The sequence below is a fragment of the Ictalurus furcatus genome, chromosome 8, assembly GCF_023375685.1.
Source record: "Ictalurus furcatus strain D&B chromosome 8, Billie_1.0, whole genome shotgun sequence".
In the NCBI taxonomy this organism is placed as follows: domain Eukaryota; kingdom Metazoa; phylum Chordata; class Actinopteri; order Siluriformes; family Ictaluridae; genus Ictalurus; species Ictalurus furcatus.
In genome coordinates this window covers 27,855,208-27,870,294 of record NC_071262.1, presented here as the reverse complement: position 1 = coordinate 27,870,294, position 15,087 = coordinate 27,855,208, and the positions used below count along the sequence as shown (strand labels likewise).

Sequence of the window (15,087 nt, the reverse complement as noted above, 5' to 3'; positions counted from 1 at the left end):
AATTTGCTGTCCCCTCAAAATAACTCAACACACAGCCATTAATGTCTAAACCGCTGGCAACAAAAGTGAGTACACCCCTAAGTGAAAATGTCCAAACTGGGCCCAAAGTGTCAATATTTTGTGTGGCCACCATGATTTTCCAACACTGCCTTAACCCTCTTGGGCATGGAGTTCACCAGAGCTTCACAGGTTGCCACTGGAGTCCTCTTCCACTCCTCCATGATGACATCACGGAACTGGTGGATGTTAGAGACCTTGTGCTCCTCCAACTTCCGTTTGAGGATGCCCCACAGATGCTCAATAGGGTTTAGGTCTGGAGACATGCTTGGCCAGTCCATCACCTTCACCCTCAGCTTATTTAGCAAGGCAGTGGTCCTCTTGGAGGTGTGTTTGGGGTCGTCATCATGCTGGAATACTGCCCTGCGGCCCAGTCTCCAAAGGGAGGGGATCATACTCTGCTTCAGTATGTCACAGTACATGTTGGCATTCATGGTTCCCTCAATGAACTCTAGCTCCCCAGTGCCGGCAGCACTCATGCAGCCCCAGACCATGACACTCCCACCACCATGATTGACTGTAGGCAAGACACACTTCTCTTTGAACTCCTCACCTGGTTGCCGTCACACACGCTTGACACCATCTGAACCAAATAAGTTTATCTTGGTCTCATCAGACCACAGGACATGGTTCCAGTAATCCATGTCCTTAGTCTGCTTGTCTTCAGCAAACTGTTTGCGGGCTTTCTTGTGCATCATCTTTAGAAGAGGCTTCCTTCTGGGACGACAGCCATGCAGACCAATTTGATGCAGTGTGCGGCGTATGGTCTGAGCACTGACAGGCTGACCCCCCACCCCTTCAACCTCTGCAGCAATGCTGGCAGCACTCATACGTCTATTTCCCAAAGACAACCTCTGGATATGACACTGAGCACCTGCACTCAACTTCTTTGGTCGACCATGGTGAGGCCTGTTCTGAGTGGAACCTGTCCTGTTAAACTGCTGTATGGTCTTGGCCACCGTGCTGCAGCTCAGTGTCAGGGTCTTGGCAATCTTCTTATAGCCTAGGCCATCTTTATGTAGAGCAACATTTTTTTTTTTCAGATCCTCAGAGAATTCTTTGCCATGAGGTGCCATGTTGAACTTCCAGTGACCAGTATGAGGGAGTGTGAGAGTGATGACACCAAATTGAACACACCTGCTCCCCATTCACACCTGAGACCTTGTAACACTAACAAGTCACATGACACCGGGGAGGGAAAATGGCTAATTGGGCCCAATTTGGACATTTTCACTTAGGGGTGTACTCACGTTTGTTGCCAGCGGTTTAGACATTAATGGCTGTGTGTTGAGTTATTTTGAGAGGACGGCAAATTTACACTGTTACACAAGCTGTACACTCACTACTTTACATTGTAGCAAAGTGTCCTTTCTTCAGTGTTGTCACATGAAAAGATATCATCAAATATTTACAAAAATGTCAGGGGTGTACTCACTTTTTGTGAGATACTGTATATATAAACAGATCATAGCCATTCAGCCAGTTGCAAAGTAACATTCAGTGTCTCGTTGCCTGACTCCCCCCCCCCCCCCCCCCCTTCTGTTTCTCTTTGTTACCTGATTTCACAGTTTCTGGATTTTGCCTTGTCTATGTGGTTCACCTGAATCTCTGCTTGTTTCTGACCTTGATTCACATTTTAGATTTTTGCCTGAATTTAATAAGCCTCACCTTCAACTGCAACCGTCTTTCCTGACCCTTAAAAAGTGCTTTATTAAAACTAACTGCACTTGTATGGTGATGCATTTACTGTGAGACTGTAAGTTACCTTAAAATTTATTCACAATAGTTCACTTAGACCTTAGACTTTCTAATTCGAGAAATTTATTTCTTGATGTTTAACCCAAACATGTTAATACACTTTGCTCAAAAACCTTCGACTGTCAGACTGACAAAATATATGTGTACAAAGATAGTGTTGATTTGTTTCATACGTCGTTAGAGCAGTTAGCCACAAGGGCAGGAAATGTTGTAGCTGTGTGGATAATTTTGGTATTAAAGCTTCAGGACATGCCCTTAGAAAATGTTCCAAGGTACATATAAAATATCTTTTGAGTACAAGTATCTCTATACTTCATCATAAACAAAGTTTAACCACATGAAGATAATGTTTTAATGGCTGTACAGAACTTTGCATTGAAAGAATCACACACTTGCATTTACATTTCATAAATATTCGATTTTAACCTCAGCTCTATGGTCAGCCATCACTCCACATGAGAAAACTGACCAGAGAAGTGTAATAAACTTTACTTCTGAAAAGTAAACATTAAAAGAAGAACTAATTAATAAATTAAACTAATTAAATTAGAAGTATTATCTAGGTAGCAGATGAGACTTCAGAATAAACACAGTCTTCAGGTTTTTCTCTCTTTCTTATCACTCTTTTGGTGTTCTTCTTATTGAAATGTAAAGCAGCGTAATTCAGGTCCTCTGCATCACGGCCCTGTGAGAATGGTCACACAAATATTCATTTTAGATCACAGCTATCTGAACCATGAGCGTGAAATCTAGTAGGTTGTTAGCAAGAGCATGTAGGTAGAATTTAAGATTATTTACCTGATTGGATGCTACCACGGAAACTCCTGGGAATTTCACTGTGGAGAGGAAAAAAATATATGAGCACATATTTTTTTGTGTGTTCGGTCACAGTGTTAGTCAGTATTTTATTATCTGTATTGTAATAAGATCCTCACTAAGTCATGCTGTTGTTCTATTATTTCATATGGTACACTACATTATATTATAATTCCCTTATGTCATACCCTATGTAGGGAGCATAGAGCACAGTATATAGTGAAAGACAAACATATAGTATATACTGTAAGATGCATACATTGAAAATGAAAACAAAGTCAATATTTGGTGTGACAAAAAAATTAAAATAATAATAGTAGTCTCTGGTACAAAAAGTGGTCTCTAACATAATATGCTGCTTTCTTTAATGACATACAAACATTTTTCTGTAATATTTAATTTTGTGCTAGACAACTAATGTTGAGAACTCTAGCATGTTTTTGTACTGATTCCATAATGTAGAAGTCATCAAATAATCTAAAAATCTATAACAGAGTTTGTACTAAACAAAATAGGGTACCTAAAACTTTTGCACAGAACTGTATATATACTGTATGTACTGTATATATTGTATTGTGCAAAAGTCTTAGCTACCGTATTTGTTGTTTTTTTTATTTTATGATGTCTACATTATCGAGTCAGTACAAAAACATTTTTGATTTCTTTTTATTGGTTTTCCATCACAAAATTAAAAGATATTTCTGCAAAAATAAGAAGCGAGTGAGACAATCAAAGTCTCCAGAAGAACCGTGTCTGGTTCTGCAACACGCTCAATAACACTTACAGCTCATTTCCTTATAAACCTGCACTAATTCTACCTGAGACTAGTTTTTTTGTTGTTGTTGTTTTTTTTTTTTTTTTTTAAAGCAAAGGGTCGTCACACCAAATATTCACTTTGTTCTATTTATTTCAGTTTATTTCTTTTTATAGTATTTATATATATATATATATATATATATATATATATATATATATATATATATATATATATATATATATATATATATATATATTAGCAAAGCAAAATTGTTGCAGACTCACCTCTGGATTGTTCACAGTTCTTCATTTTACAGATTATAAATGCTTCAGCGAAGATCACAAACACACACACTGTCACCACTACTGCGAGGTAGATCACTTCAGGACCTAAAGAACCACTGAACATGTTAACATTTTGTTGACATTTAAAAAAAAAAATCCAGTTAATATTCACACTTTTTTTTTACCATATTCTGGAAACTTCTCCAACTGTACTCGTGTCCCGTTCCCAAAAATGATCTTCCCACACACGGCCACAGCGCAGTAGTAAGTTCCAGTATCATTGAGGCTGAGGATGTTCTTGGAGAAGTTGTACACACAGGTGTGTGTAGAAGAGCCGCTCTCACACTGATGGCTGCTGTTGTGATGAGTGTAAATGATTTGAGGATGGGATTGTGGTGGAGCAGCTCTGAACCAGAGCACTTGGAGTTCTGCTGATCTGCTCTCAGAGAGAACCGAGCACTGCAGAGTCACTGACGCTCCTGCAGGAACCGAGTCCGACACGCCGCTCTGGAACACTGACACTTTTACATCTCCATCACCTGTTCAGTGGAATATACACAGTGGAAGATCTTGGCTGTTTTCATGTAAGTTTACCAGTTAACAGTTTTATTGTCTGTGATCAATTTGAGAAAATGATAAATAAGTATCATGTTCTCAAACCGAAAAGACAAAAATACAATAAGAATCATGGCTATATGATTGCTTTTATGCTTAAAAAAAAAAAAAAACTCGATGTGGTATCAGCCCTCTGTTCCACTGTCTATCCAAACAACATTTTAAAACCTCCATAATGCTGATGCATCTAATATTAATCGTTTTGGGATTTATTAAATCAAGACAGTAAAATGCTGTGAAAAGAATTTATTTATTATCCTCTATTGCGCACATACAGTATCTGTGGTGGCCTACGAAACCCTTCACATGGTGGCACATGAACTGAATTAAAGTTATTTTCTTATTGCCCTTTGTTAGTCTTTAGTCTTTTTTTGTAAATGAAACATAGGTAGAATTCACAAAAGGTTTTAGACCAAAGATTAAAAAAAAACTACTGGTTCTCACACAGTGTGATCAACTGTAGTTACTGTATGTGTTTATTGTTGTACATGTTGGACCTCTTAGAACATCTACAGTGAAGGATATTTACATTTTTATTGATAAATCTAAAACTGTAACTATATTTGTATATTTGTAAAGCTGTCCATTGTTAAAGGCTCTATATAATCCATCCATCCATCCATCCATCCATCCTCTACCGCTTACTCCTTTTCAGGGTCACGGGGAACCTGGAGCCTATCCCAGGAAGCATCGGGCACTAGGAAAGGTTACACCCTGGACAGGGTGCCAGTCCATCACAGGGCACAATCACATACACACTCACACACCCATTCATACACTACGGACAATTTAGACACGCCAATCAGCCTGCCATGCATGTCTTTGGACTGGGGGAGGAAACCGGAGTACCCGGAGGAAACCCCAGCAGCACGGGGAGAACATGCAAACTCAGCACACACACACACATGGCCCCGGCGGGAATCGAACCCCGTGCTAACCACTAAGCAACCGTGCGGGCTCTATATAAATAAAATATAATTAAATTTAATTGATTTTATTTTCAATATGACCACAAATTGGTTCAGTTTACACTGCCAAGATTTTGTGTGTGTGTGTGTGTGTGTGTGTGTGTGTGTGTGTGTGTGTTTTATTACAAATTAATCACCATTATTACCAAAGAATGAAACAAAATGTTACAGAATAACAATCAAATAAAAATCCCTAAACCCTTCTGGAATGTATTAACTTATTATTTAAAACATCAATTAAATATAGCATTTTCAAAAAGTTTTGACTGGCAGGGTTTTAATTAAGTTAATTACCTGTTACAACCAAGAAAGTTCCACTGGATAATGTAACATCGTCCATGAAACATTTTTCACAGTAGTAAAGTCCTCCATGTTCTTTTTTTATATGTGGAATTGTCAGAGAAATGCTGTTATCATTCACCTCCATTATAAATCCTGATGTGTTGAACATGGGGGACATTTTGACATCGTTAAATGCTACTCTGTCTCCCACTTTTTGAGGCATTTCTCCAAATATTTGTTTGTACCAAAACACACTTTCAGATATTCGGATATTTCCAAAGGGGCATTTAAGAGTAACACGTTCTCCAGACTTCACTGAGAGAAATGATGGTCTGGAAAAATCCACAGATTGTGATGGAGCTAGAAAATAAATACAATTTGAGCATTGAAATAATAATAATAATAATAATAATAATAATAATAATAGAATAAATAATACGAATTACATTAACTATATATAATCTAATAATCTGTTTTATTAAAAACCCTTTTAAACTTACTTATTATGTTCAGCGATAAGACAAGTATCCACAGTGGTGTCATCTTCAGAAATGAAATAACACTCAGGTCGAGCTGCTGAAAGGTGGGCAGATGCCAATGCATCAAGTGTTTTGTTCTTGAGACTCTCATCTTATTGGCTGCTTAAGTCATGAGTTAAATTTCCGTTTCTATTTTTGTACCACAGTTTAGTTCACCGGAAGTCTGAGGTCAAACAGAGCAACATAAAACTATGAAAATTGTTAAGTATTTGTTTGATGTTTCTTTTAAATGTAAACTTACCTATGTGTGTCCAATGAGGTGTAATTAAATTAACAAAAAAATTAGAAACGTTTTAAGTTTGAAGGTCAGAGATTAACGTTTATGTTTACAGAGCCACACAGAGCACTCGAGTAATTGAGATTTCAGATGTAGCATGTGTCTATTTTTTTAGACCTAGACAAAAATTGTAAAATTTTAGAATTATTCCTCATCTTTTTCACTGGCTCTTTTTACGTGTGTATGCGAAAAACGTATATTTTTTTTAAATGCCTCTAGCATTGGTTGGTTTATTGGTTTATCTTCGTGCAGGGGTGCCAAAATGTAATATGTACTGTACAGCTCCTGAATCCAACCTTCAAACCGTACAAACCTCCCTGCAAACAGAGAGTTCAGATAAGTGTAACTTTATACAGTAGTTCTATTTGGTTGCCATGCTCATGTGAGAGGTTTCAAGTCGTTTCAAATCTATTCAAAACTGCTATTCGTGGGAATTTTAATTTTTTTTTAAACTGAGGAATAAAACCTACATTTTCAAACATTTCCGTATACAGACAGGGCCTTAGCAAGGTTTTAGACATCTTTAGGTAAACCGACTGTTTTTACCGCTGCTTTTTTTTAAACTGGCTCCTTACCACCATGATCTCTGACCTTCAAGGAAAGGTTACAAAGTAAATAAAATCGTTTACACATCATTTTGGCAGCATATCTTTATAGTAGTATAAAGTTGAAATTAGTGGTAAAACCTTTATTTTTGTCTTTTTCAGAAACAACCACATATGATGAGTTTTCCCAGACTGACACTCAATTACACAGGGCCCTCCAGTAATATTGGCACCCTTGTTAAATATGAGCAAAGAAGGCAGTGAAAAATTGTATATTGTTTAAGCTTTTGATCTTTTATTCAAAAAAATGCTCTGCTCTTATGGATATCAAACAATTGCAGACACAACGCAGGTTTATCAAAAAATTATTTTGTTAAATATATGTTTGCAACTATTATTGGCACCCTTTTAGTTAGTACTTTGTGCTACCTTCCTTTGCCAAGATAACAGCTCTGAGTCTTCTCCTATAATGCCTGTTGAGGTTGGAGAATACATGGCGAGGGATCTGAGACCGTTCCTCCATACAGAAGCTCTCCAGATCCTTCACATTTCAAGGTCCACACTGGCGGACTCTCCTCTTCAGTTCACCTCACAGGTTTTCTATGGGGTTCAGGTCAGGGGACTGGGAGGGTCATGGCAGGACCTTGATTTTGTGGTCAGTAAACCATTTTCGTGTTGATTTTGATGTATGTTTTGGATCATTGTCCTGCTGGAAGATCCAGCCATGGCCCATTTGAAGCTTTCTGGCAGAGGCAGTCAGGATTTCATTTAATATCTGTTGATATTTGATAGTCCATGAAGCCATGTATCCTAACAAAATGTCCAGGTCCTCTGGCAGAAAAACAGCCGCAAAACATTAAAGATCCACCTCCATATTTAACCGTGGTCATGAGGTACTTTTCCATATGGCTACCTCTCTGTGTGCGCCAAGACCACCTCTGGTATTTATTACCAAAAAGCTCTATTTTGGTTTCATCTGACCATAGACCCCGATCCCATTTGAAGTTCCAGTAGTGTCTGGCAAACTAAAGACACTCAAGTTTGTTTTTGGATGAGAGTAGAGGCTTTTTTCTTGAAACCCTTCCAAACAACTTGTGGTGATGTAGTTTTGGAGACTTTCTGACCCCAAGACACAACTAACTTCTGCAGTTCTCCAGCTGTGATCACTGGAGATTTTTTGTCCACTCAAACCGTCCTCTTCACAGTGCGTTGAGATGATATAGACACACGTCCAATTCAAGATCGATTCATAACATTTCCAGTTGACTGGAACTTCTTAATTATTGCCCTGATGGTGGAAATGGGCATTTTCAATGCTTGTGCTAGTTTCTTATAGACACTTCCCATTTTGTGAAGCTCAACAACCTTTTGCTGCACATCACAGCTACAGTATATTCCTCGCTCTTACCCATTGTTATGAATGATTAAGGGAATTTGGCCTATGTGTTACCTCATATTTATACCCCTGTGAAACAGGAAGTCATGGTTGAACAATTTCCTGTTCCTAGTCACCCAGGTGTACTAAAAATAAAAAAAAAAAATCAATGGGAATATACTTCAAATATATTTTTCTCATATGAATTCATAAAGATGCAAATAATTGATGCACACCTATATTTAACAAAAATATTTTTTTTGGATAAACTTGTGTTGTGATTGCAATCTATGAGATTTGAGTTTGGCATCTATTAGAGCAGAGTATTTTTGTGAATTTTGAAACAAAATATCAAAACGTAAAACAATGAAGACAATTTTTCACAGCCTTCTTTGCTCATATTTACCAAAGGTGCCAACATTAATGGAGGCTAAGTCACAATCTGTACAGTACATATAACATACTTCTATGTTTCCTCTATCTTTACCTTTTTTTCAAAAGTTCATGCTTGTATACTGTATACTCCACTAGTGTGAATATAGCTTAATATTTATTCTAGCATGTACTATAATGTACAGTATAGTGTAGAGCAGCTGAGTGATTACACAACTGGTGTTCCAAATGACTATTTGTCCCACTGACACTACATTTACAAAAACGTATACATGTAACAGGAGATTAAAAGATATTTTAAACACAGGTAAAGTGTCCTTGACCAGAACATAAGTGCATGTTTTGGAAGTTGCATCATCCAAATAATGCAGATGATGTGAAGAAGGAAAGTCTTTCTTTCTTTTTTTTTTAATGATATTGATTTACCAGGTCACTTTGAAAATACAACTCTTTTACATTAAGGTATAGCTTGCAATTAAATTATGAATCAAATCATTAGAAAATCATTAGAGAGGCTTAACATTATCATACCATTATCATGGAGCTAGTTGTCGTGGAAATACCGGAGAAGGACTTGAGACTACAATTCCCATCAGCCATTGCACCATGTCACATGCCCAGGCTCACTTGAGTCACGTTTTTGGTTAATCGGCACCACTATATACGTCACGTTTGTCTTGCGTTTGTCTAATGTTGTCTCATTCCTTTGTTTCTGGTTTTCTCTGCCTGGTTTTCATAATTCATGTTTTATGTGTTTAATCCTTTATGTTGACACCAGTTAACCACTTTTCTGTACTTTTAGTGTTACTCTGTTAAGGGTGAAATTGTCTGCAATATTTTCTGCAAGGAAACGTGTTTTATATATATATATATATATATATATATATATATATATATATATATATATATATATATATATATATACATACATTAGACGTTTCCCTAACAATTACCACATATTACTTAATTTCCATCAGTGTGACCACAAACGTCTTGTCTTTTGATACTTAAAGTCGATGCAAGGACACAAAAAAAGTTGTAATTATTTACAAATCGCTGTAGTATATAATATATAAAACATTTCAGGATGTGCTGTTACAGAAAAATAATAAATTTCAGTAGAAACAGCACACCCGAGTTGTTTTATTCCTTATTCACTATCGCTTTTCATGATTAAAATCTAAGTTACAGAAAGACCTCGTACATCAGAATATATAACATCTTGAGGTTGTTGTTTCTTCACTCTTCCTCGTTTGGCTCTCCTCTCATTGAAATGTAAGGCAGCGTAATTCAGCTCCGCATTGTCACAGTCCTGTAGGAATTGATTGAAAATTTGAAATGACAGATAGTTAAATCAGTATACTTTTAGCAGAAAAACTAAGTGTTTATCCGTTTATAAAGTAATGTGCTCACAAATGCTGAATATTTACCTGATTGAGGGTCTTGTCTGTCACGGAAGCTTGTTTGAGTCTCACTGTAGAGAACAATATATAGTTTTATGAATAGAACAGAGGACATCTCTATAGTGAGACAAACTTTTTATCTATAGTCAGACTTATGTGTGTGTAGCATTTTGTTGAACAAATGATGTGTGAGGAGTCGTTTATATCACATTTTTGGAAGGAGTCTCCAGTGTTAGGAGTCCCCAGGTAAAGATGTAAGTTTAAGTTTTCTGAAATGTGAAAGTCTTGTTGTTGTGGTATAAGAGGAATAAAACACTTCAGGACATGATGAGTTGGTAACTCCACAGTAACTCCACTATATACCTGATCAGTATATCTAATAAACTGGAACTTGGTGCATATATTTCCAGTTTGTTGGAAGCAGTGATCTGATAGCTAATAAACAAGGCATTTGTTGTATATAAAAGAAATATAGTCAAAAGTATGTGAACACCTAACCATCACACCCATATGTGATTATACCCCAAAAAGTTTGAAGCACTCAATTATATAGAATGTCTTTGCATGTTGTAGCATTATAATTTCCCTTTACTGTAACTGAGGGGTTCAAATCTGTTTCATAATCACAATCAAACTGTACATAAAGCCGGCACAATGAAGACATGGTTTGTCGAGGTTGGAGTGGAAGAACTTGAATGTTCTGCACTGAGCCCTGAACTCAACCCCACTGAACACCACTCGGATGGACTGGAATCTTCTTACTTGACATCAGTGCCTGACCTCACTAATGTTCTTGTACCTGAATGAGCACAATCCCCAACAGCCAAGCTCCAAAATCTTGTGGAAAACCTTCCAAGAACTTATTATAACAGCAAAAGGAGGACCAACTCAGTGTTAATGCCCATGGCTTTAAAATGGGCACATATGGGTGTAATTATCAGCTGTCCACATAATTTCAGCCCTAGTTAGTGTAATATTAAAGTACTTACAGTATATTTATATTTATAATATCATAACTTTAATAATATCCATAATTCAGACTTACCCCTGCGTTGTTCACAGTGTCTCCTTCCACAGGTTATGAGAAAGATCAAAGCAAAGATCACGATCACACACAGTCCCAACGCTACAGTGAGGTAGATCTCTACAGGATCCACAGATCTCTCTGTCACACAGTAAATATCACAATATCAATACTGCTACAACATGCAAACTTAAAAGAAGCTGTGACAATCTTAGCAATTATGTAAGCAGATATATATAAAAAATGTTTTAAAAAACAGAAAATAATTGAAAATAAGAGATCTGATATGTGTATGTTGTAAAAATAAATAAATAAATAAATAAATAAATAAATAAATAATCTTTGTAATTAGACACCATTGTGCCAGAATTTATTGGACATAATAGACATAAATTACTTAAAATAACTACTATATCCTCTGGTTTATGGATAAAACCACTTACCCAACTGTACTCGTGTCCCGTTCCCAAAAATGATTTTCCCGCACACGGCCACAGCGCAGTAGTAAGTTCCAGTATCACTGAGGCTGAGGATGTTCTTGGAGAAGTTGTACACACAGGTGTGTGTAGAAGAGCCGCTCTCACACTGATGGCTGCTGTCATGATGAGTGTAAATGATTTGAGGATGGGATTGTGGTGGAGCAGCTCTGAACCAGAGCACTTGGAGTTCTGCTGATCTGCTCTCAGAGAGAACCGAGCACTGCAGAGTCACTGACGCTCCTGCAGGAACCGAGTCCGACACGCCGCTCTGGAACACTGACACTTTTACATCTCCATCACCTGTTCAGTGGAATATACACAGTGTGAATTTGTTTCTTTTTATACTTAGAATTTTATACTACATATAGAATATGTAGTCTAGAAAGTACACGCTGTCAAATATAGCATTTTATAGCACATTTGAATTTTAAATGTTAATTGGTCAGAATGTGTTGATTCATTTTCTATAACAGCAGATCTGACAGTAGTTCTAGCTTTAGTGAAAATTACATATACAGTATATTATATTAATGTGCAACATAAAAATTCTCACCTAGCGCAAAACAAAATTCTTACCTTTCACTGATAAAAATGTTCCATTTCCAAACCTTGTTAAAAATTGTCTATAGGCACAGTAATACACGGCTTCATCTGATGGTTCCACGTTAGAAATCACCAAATGGCAGCTTGTTTTTTCTTTCTCGATGCTGAATCTAGGTGACTTGAACTCATCCTCATAATTAGTTTCATGTTGAACTGTGACCATTACACAAGGCTCGTGTCCGACTTTTTGTTTGTACCAAATGATGGCTCCAGACTTATCCTCTCCCAGTCTAAAGCAGTGCAGAGTCACGTTCTTACCAACACCAGCAGTGATCATTGGGTTCGGCTGACTGACATCGTTTGTCTGTGCAGAATCTAATATCAAGAGTTAAAGACAAAATGTACCACAACATTATTGTTCCAGTAATTTATATTAGACTGGAATAATATTGTGACTAACATGAGATAATATTAGCATTAAATCTTACTGACATTAGCATGCTAAATGTAATTTTTAGTGTATCCAGGGGCTAAAGGTCACACAGAAGATGTGTAAAATGTGTTTAGTGCAAATATCTTTGATATCATTTTAGATCTTAGAGAAAACATTCAGAAAAATAAAGCTATTTTAACTATTTTGTGTGTTTCACCAGTGTTAAAAAATACTTACTAATAATCTCAGAATTTGGATTCTGTCAATTTGATCGTTACATTAAATTTTGCAGTGTAGGTCTTTTTCATCTATAAATCTAGATTTTACAGTGGTACTTTAGAGTTTTGCTAGCTAGATTCCCAAAATTTCTAATAAAATGGCTGTTCAAACCAGATACAACCTTATAATATCATGTCTGTGTGAGTAATCCGTATTACAGCAAAATCCTTATGATTCAAAACATAATGAATCATCCACACTTACCGATTTTATTAAAAAGCATCACTGTAATCCACATCGGCATCATCATCACCAGTCTGAGGTCTGTGTATAACATGTCTCCTCTTGCCACAAACTCCTCTTGGCCAAACTGAGAACATCGCACCTTGTGCTAAAGATTTATGACATGAAACACTGACATCACAGACATCCAGTGTTTTTTTTTTTCTTACATAGAGTCTAGACTAGAAAACTAACAGTAGGAAACAGACCGTGGCCCCTCCTCACATGTTTGAACATTTTCCTTCAAATAGGAACTTGAACTTCTTCAGAAATGACATTAAAAAAAAGGGCCTATGAAATGAGATGTAAAACCACCTTTCTACACCTTTGTTTTCACGTCAGGTTATTGAGCAACCCAATGCTCATCCTTTTTATTTATTTTTTAACTCCTTTTGACCAATATTCAAGCAAATCTGCTGTTGTTGTTGTTGTTGTTTCAGATTAATGCACCTAATAAACTGTTAAGTCATTTAATTGAGTTATATAAAGACAAGTTGAATACGATAATAAAATAATTTAATAAAATAATATGTAAATGAACAATTCTATTGACTAAACTGACATGGTTAAGATCGCATTTTTATACTTTATAAAGACTTCAGAAGGTGATTTTGCAATTTGCAAAAAAAAAGTTATTGATCATTAATTAAAGAAAAACCAGAATATAGAGCAGGAGATAAAAAAATAAATAAAACAGGGAAAGTATGGCAAATATGTAAAAAAAAAAAAAAAAAAAAGATTAAAAAAAAACATTCTTCCTTTTGTAAGCCAATTTAGACACTTTTAAAAGTGTCTGCTGAAATAAATGTAAATGAAATATATTGATTATAAAGGGACGTCATATCTGTACATGGCTAGATAATTAATGAACTATATACAGTGCACTCGTGCAGGATGTCTTATATATTTTCAGTTGCAGGTACAATTCACTGCGTAATTAAACATTAAACGTTATTGACCTAGAGGTCAACCTGAGGCCCATAAGCTTCTGCACTCATCAAGATCCTACTGCTGCCATTCTGCCACGCTCAAGCTCATGCTCCATCCTACACTCCTAGAAAAAAGGTTTAAATATAAAATCCTTAAAGGGTTCTACAGTAGATGGCCAAAAGTATTTGGACATCTGACCATCAAACCTATTTGTATTTCTTTAACATCCGATTCCAAGACCATGGGCATTCAGCCACGAGAGAGACTGTGGACTGATGTGGGTCTAGTGTGTAATCAGCATTAAAATTCACACCAGAGTCTTAATGGTCCCCCAAAGTTGGTGGCTGGGCAGGGGGGTCTTGGGCCCAAAAAAAAAAAAATTCACACCAGAGGTGTTTGATGGGCTTTGTGCAGACCAATAGAGTTCACCAACCTTGGCCTTTTTGACCTCTCTTTGTGCACAGGGGCATTGTGACATTGTCATGCTGGAGCAGGTTTGGTCTCCTTAGTTCCAGTGAAGGGAAATTATAATGCTACAGCATACAAAGACATTCTAGACACTTCTAGCTTTGTGGCAGCAGTTTGGGTAAGAGCTACATATGAAATGGATGTGATGGTCAGCTATCCACATACATGATCATCACATATGCATGTGCTTGTTGAACATCACTTTCTAGATTTATTCCCCTTTGCTGTTATAATAACCTCCACTCTTCTGGGAAGTTTTTCTTCTAGATTTTGGAGTGTGGCTTGTGATCATTCAGGTATCAGAGCATTAGTGAGATCAGGCACTGATGCTGGGTGAGGAGGGCTGGGGTGCAGTCAGCATTCCAGTTCATCCCAAAGGTGTTCAGTGGGGTTGAGGTCAGGGTTCTGTGCAGGACACTCCAGTTCTTCCACTCTAACCATGGCAAACCATGGAGTGTTCATGGAGCGTTGTGCACTGGGGATTTGTCATGCTGGAACAAGTTTGTGCCTTTTAGTCCCAATGAAGAGGAATTGTAGTTCTACAGCGTACAAAGATACTATACAATTGTGTGCTTACAACTTTGTGGCAACAGTTTTGTTGAAGAACCACATATGGGTTTGATGGTCAGGTGTCCACATC

General features: G+C 36.9%; 2 protein-coding genes across 2 annotated transcripts; both read right to left on the bottom strand.

Annotated features, from left to right (window-relative positions):
* Window positions 1–2,374: 2,374 nt before the first annotated feature.
* On the bottom strand, window positions 2,375–6,080 carry LOC128612048 (uncharacterized). Its single transcript, XM_053631952.1, has 5 exons — window positions 6,038–6,080; window positions 5,550–5,897; window positions 3,858–4,211; window positions 2,614–2,651; window positions 2,375–2,500 (listed from the first exon to the last, which is right to left on the bottom strand). Exons 1-5 carry the CDS (start codon window positions 6,078–6,080, stop codon window positions 2,375–2,377), a joined length of 909 nt encoding a protein of 302 aa, XP_053487927.1.
* A 3,630-nt stretch (window positions 6,081–9,710) lies between these two features.
* On the bottom strand, window positions 9,711–14,676 carry LOC128611977 (immunoglobulin superfamily member 2-like). The gene is made up of 6 exons (XM_053631874.1): window positions 13,032–14,676; window positions 12,149–12,490; window positions 11,537–11,872; window positions 11,115–11,234; window positions 10,097–10,140; window positions 9,711–9,978 (listed from the first exon to the last, which is right to left on the bottom strand). Exons 1-6 carry the CDS (start codon window positions 13,102–13,104, stop codon window positions 9,847–9,849), a joined length of 1,047 nt encoding a protein of 348 aa, XP_053487849.1. The 5' UTR covers window positions 13,105–14,676; the 3' UTR covers window positions 9,711–9,846.
* Between the last annotated feature and the right edge of the window lie 411 nt (window positions 14,677–15,087).

Excerpts from the sequence above, each read along its gene's own strand:
- LOC128611977 (XM_053631874.1), bottom strand. The coding sequence starts at position 13,104 with ATGTTATACACAGACCTCAGACTGGTGATGATGATGCCGATGTGGATT. Across the intron at positions 11,873-12,148 it reads AACATTTTTATCAGTGAAAG|GTGATGGAGATGTAAAAGTG; the intron begins GTAAGAATTTTG and ends TCCACTGAACAG. Across the intron at positions 11,235-11,536 it reads CGGGACACGAGTACAGTTGG|AGAGATCTGTGGATCCTGTA; the intron begins GTAAGTGGTTTT and ends ACTGTGTGACAG.
- LOC128612048 (XM_053631952.1), bottom strand. The coding sequence starts at position 6,080 with ATGACACCACTGTGGATACTTGTCTTATCGCTGAACATAATAA. Across the intron at positions 5,898-6,037 it reads CTTATCGCTGAACATAATAA|CTCCATCACAATCTGTGGAT; the intron begins GTAAGTTTAAAA and ends TTTATTTTCTAG. Across the intron at positions 2,652-3,857 it reads GGAGAAGTTTCCAGAATATG|TGAAATTCCCAGGAGTTTCC; the intron begins GTAAAAAAAAAG and ends TCCTCTCCACAG.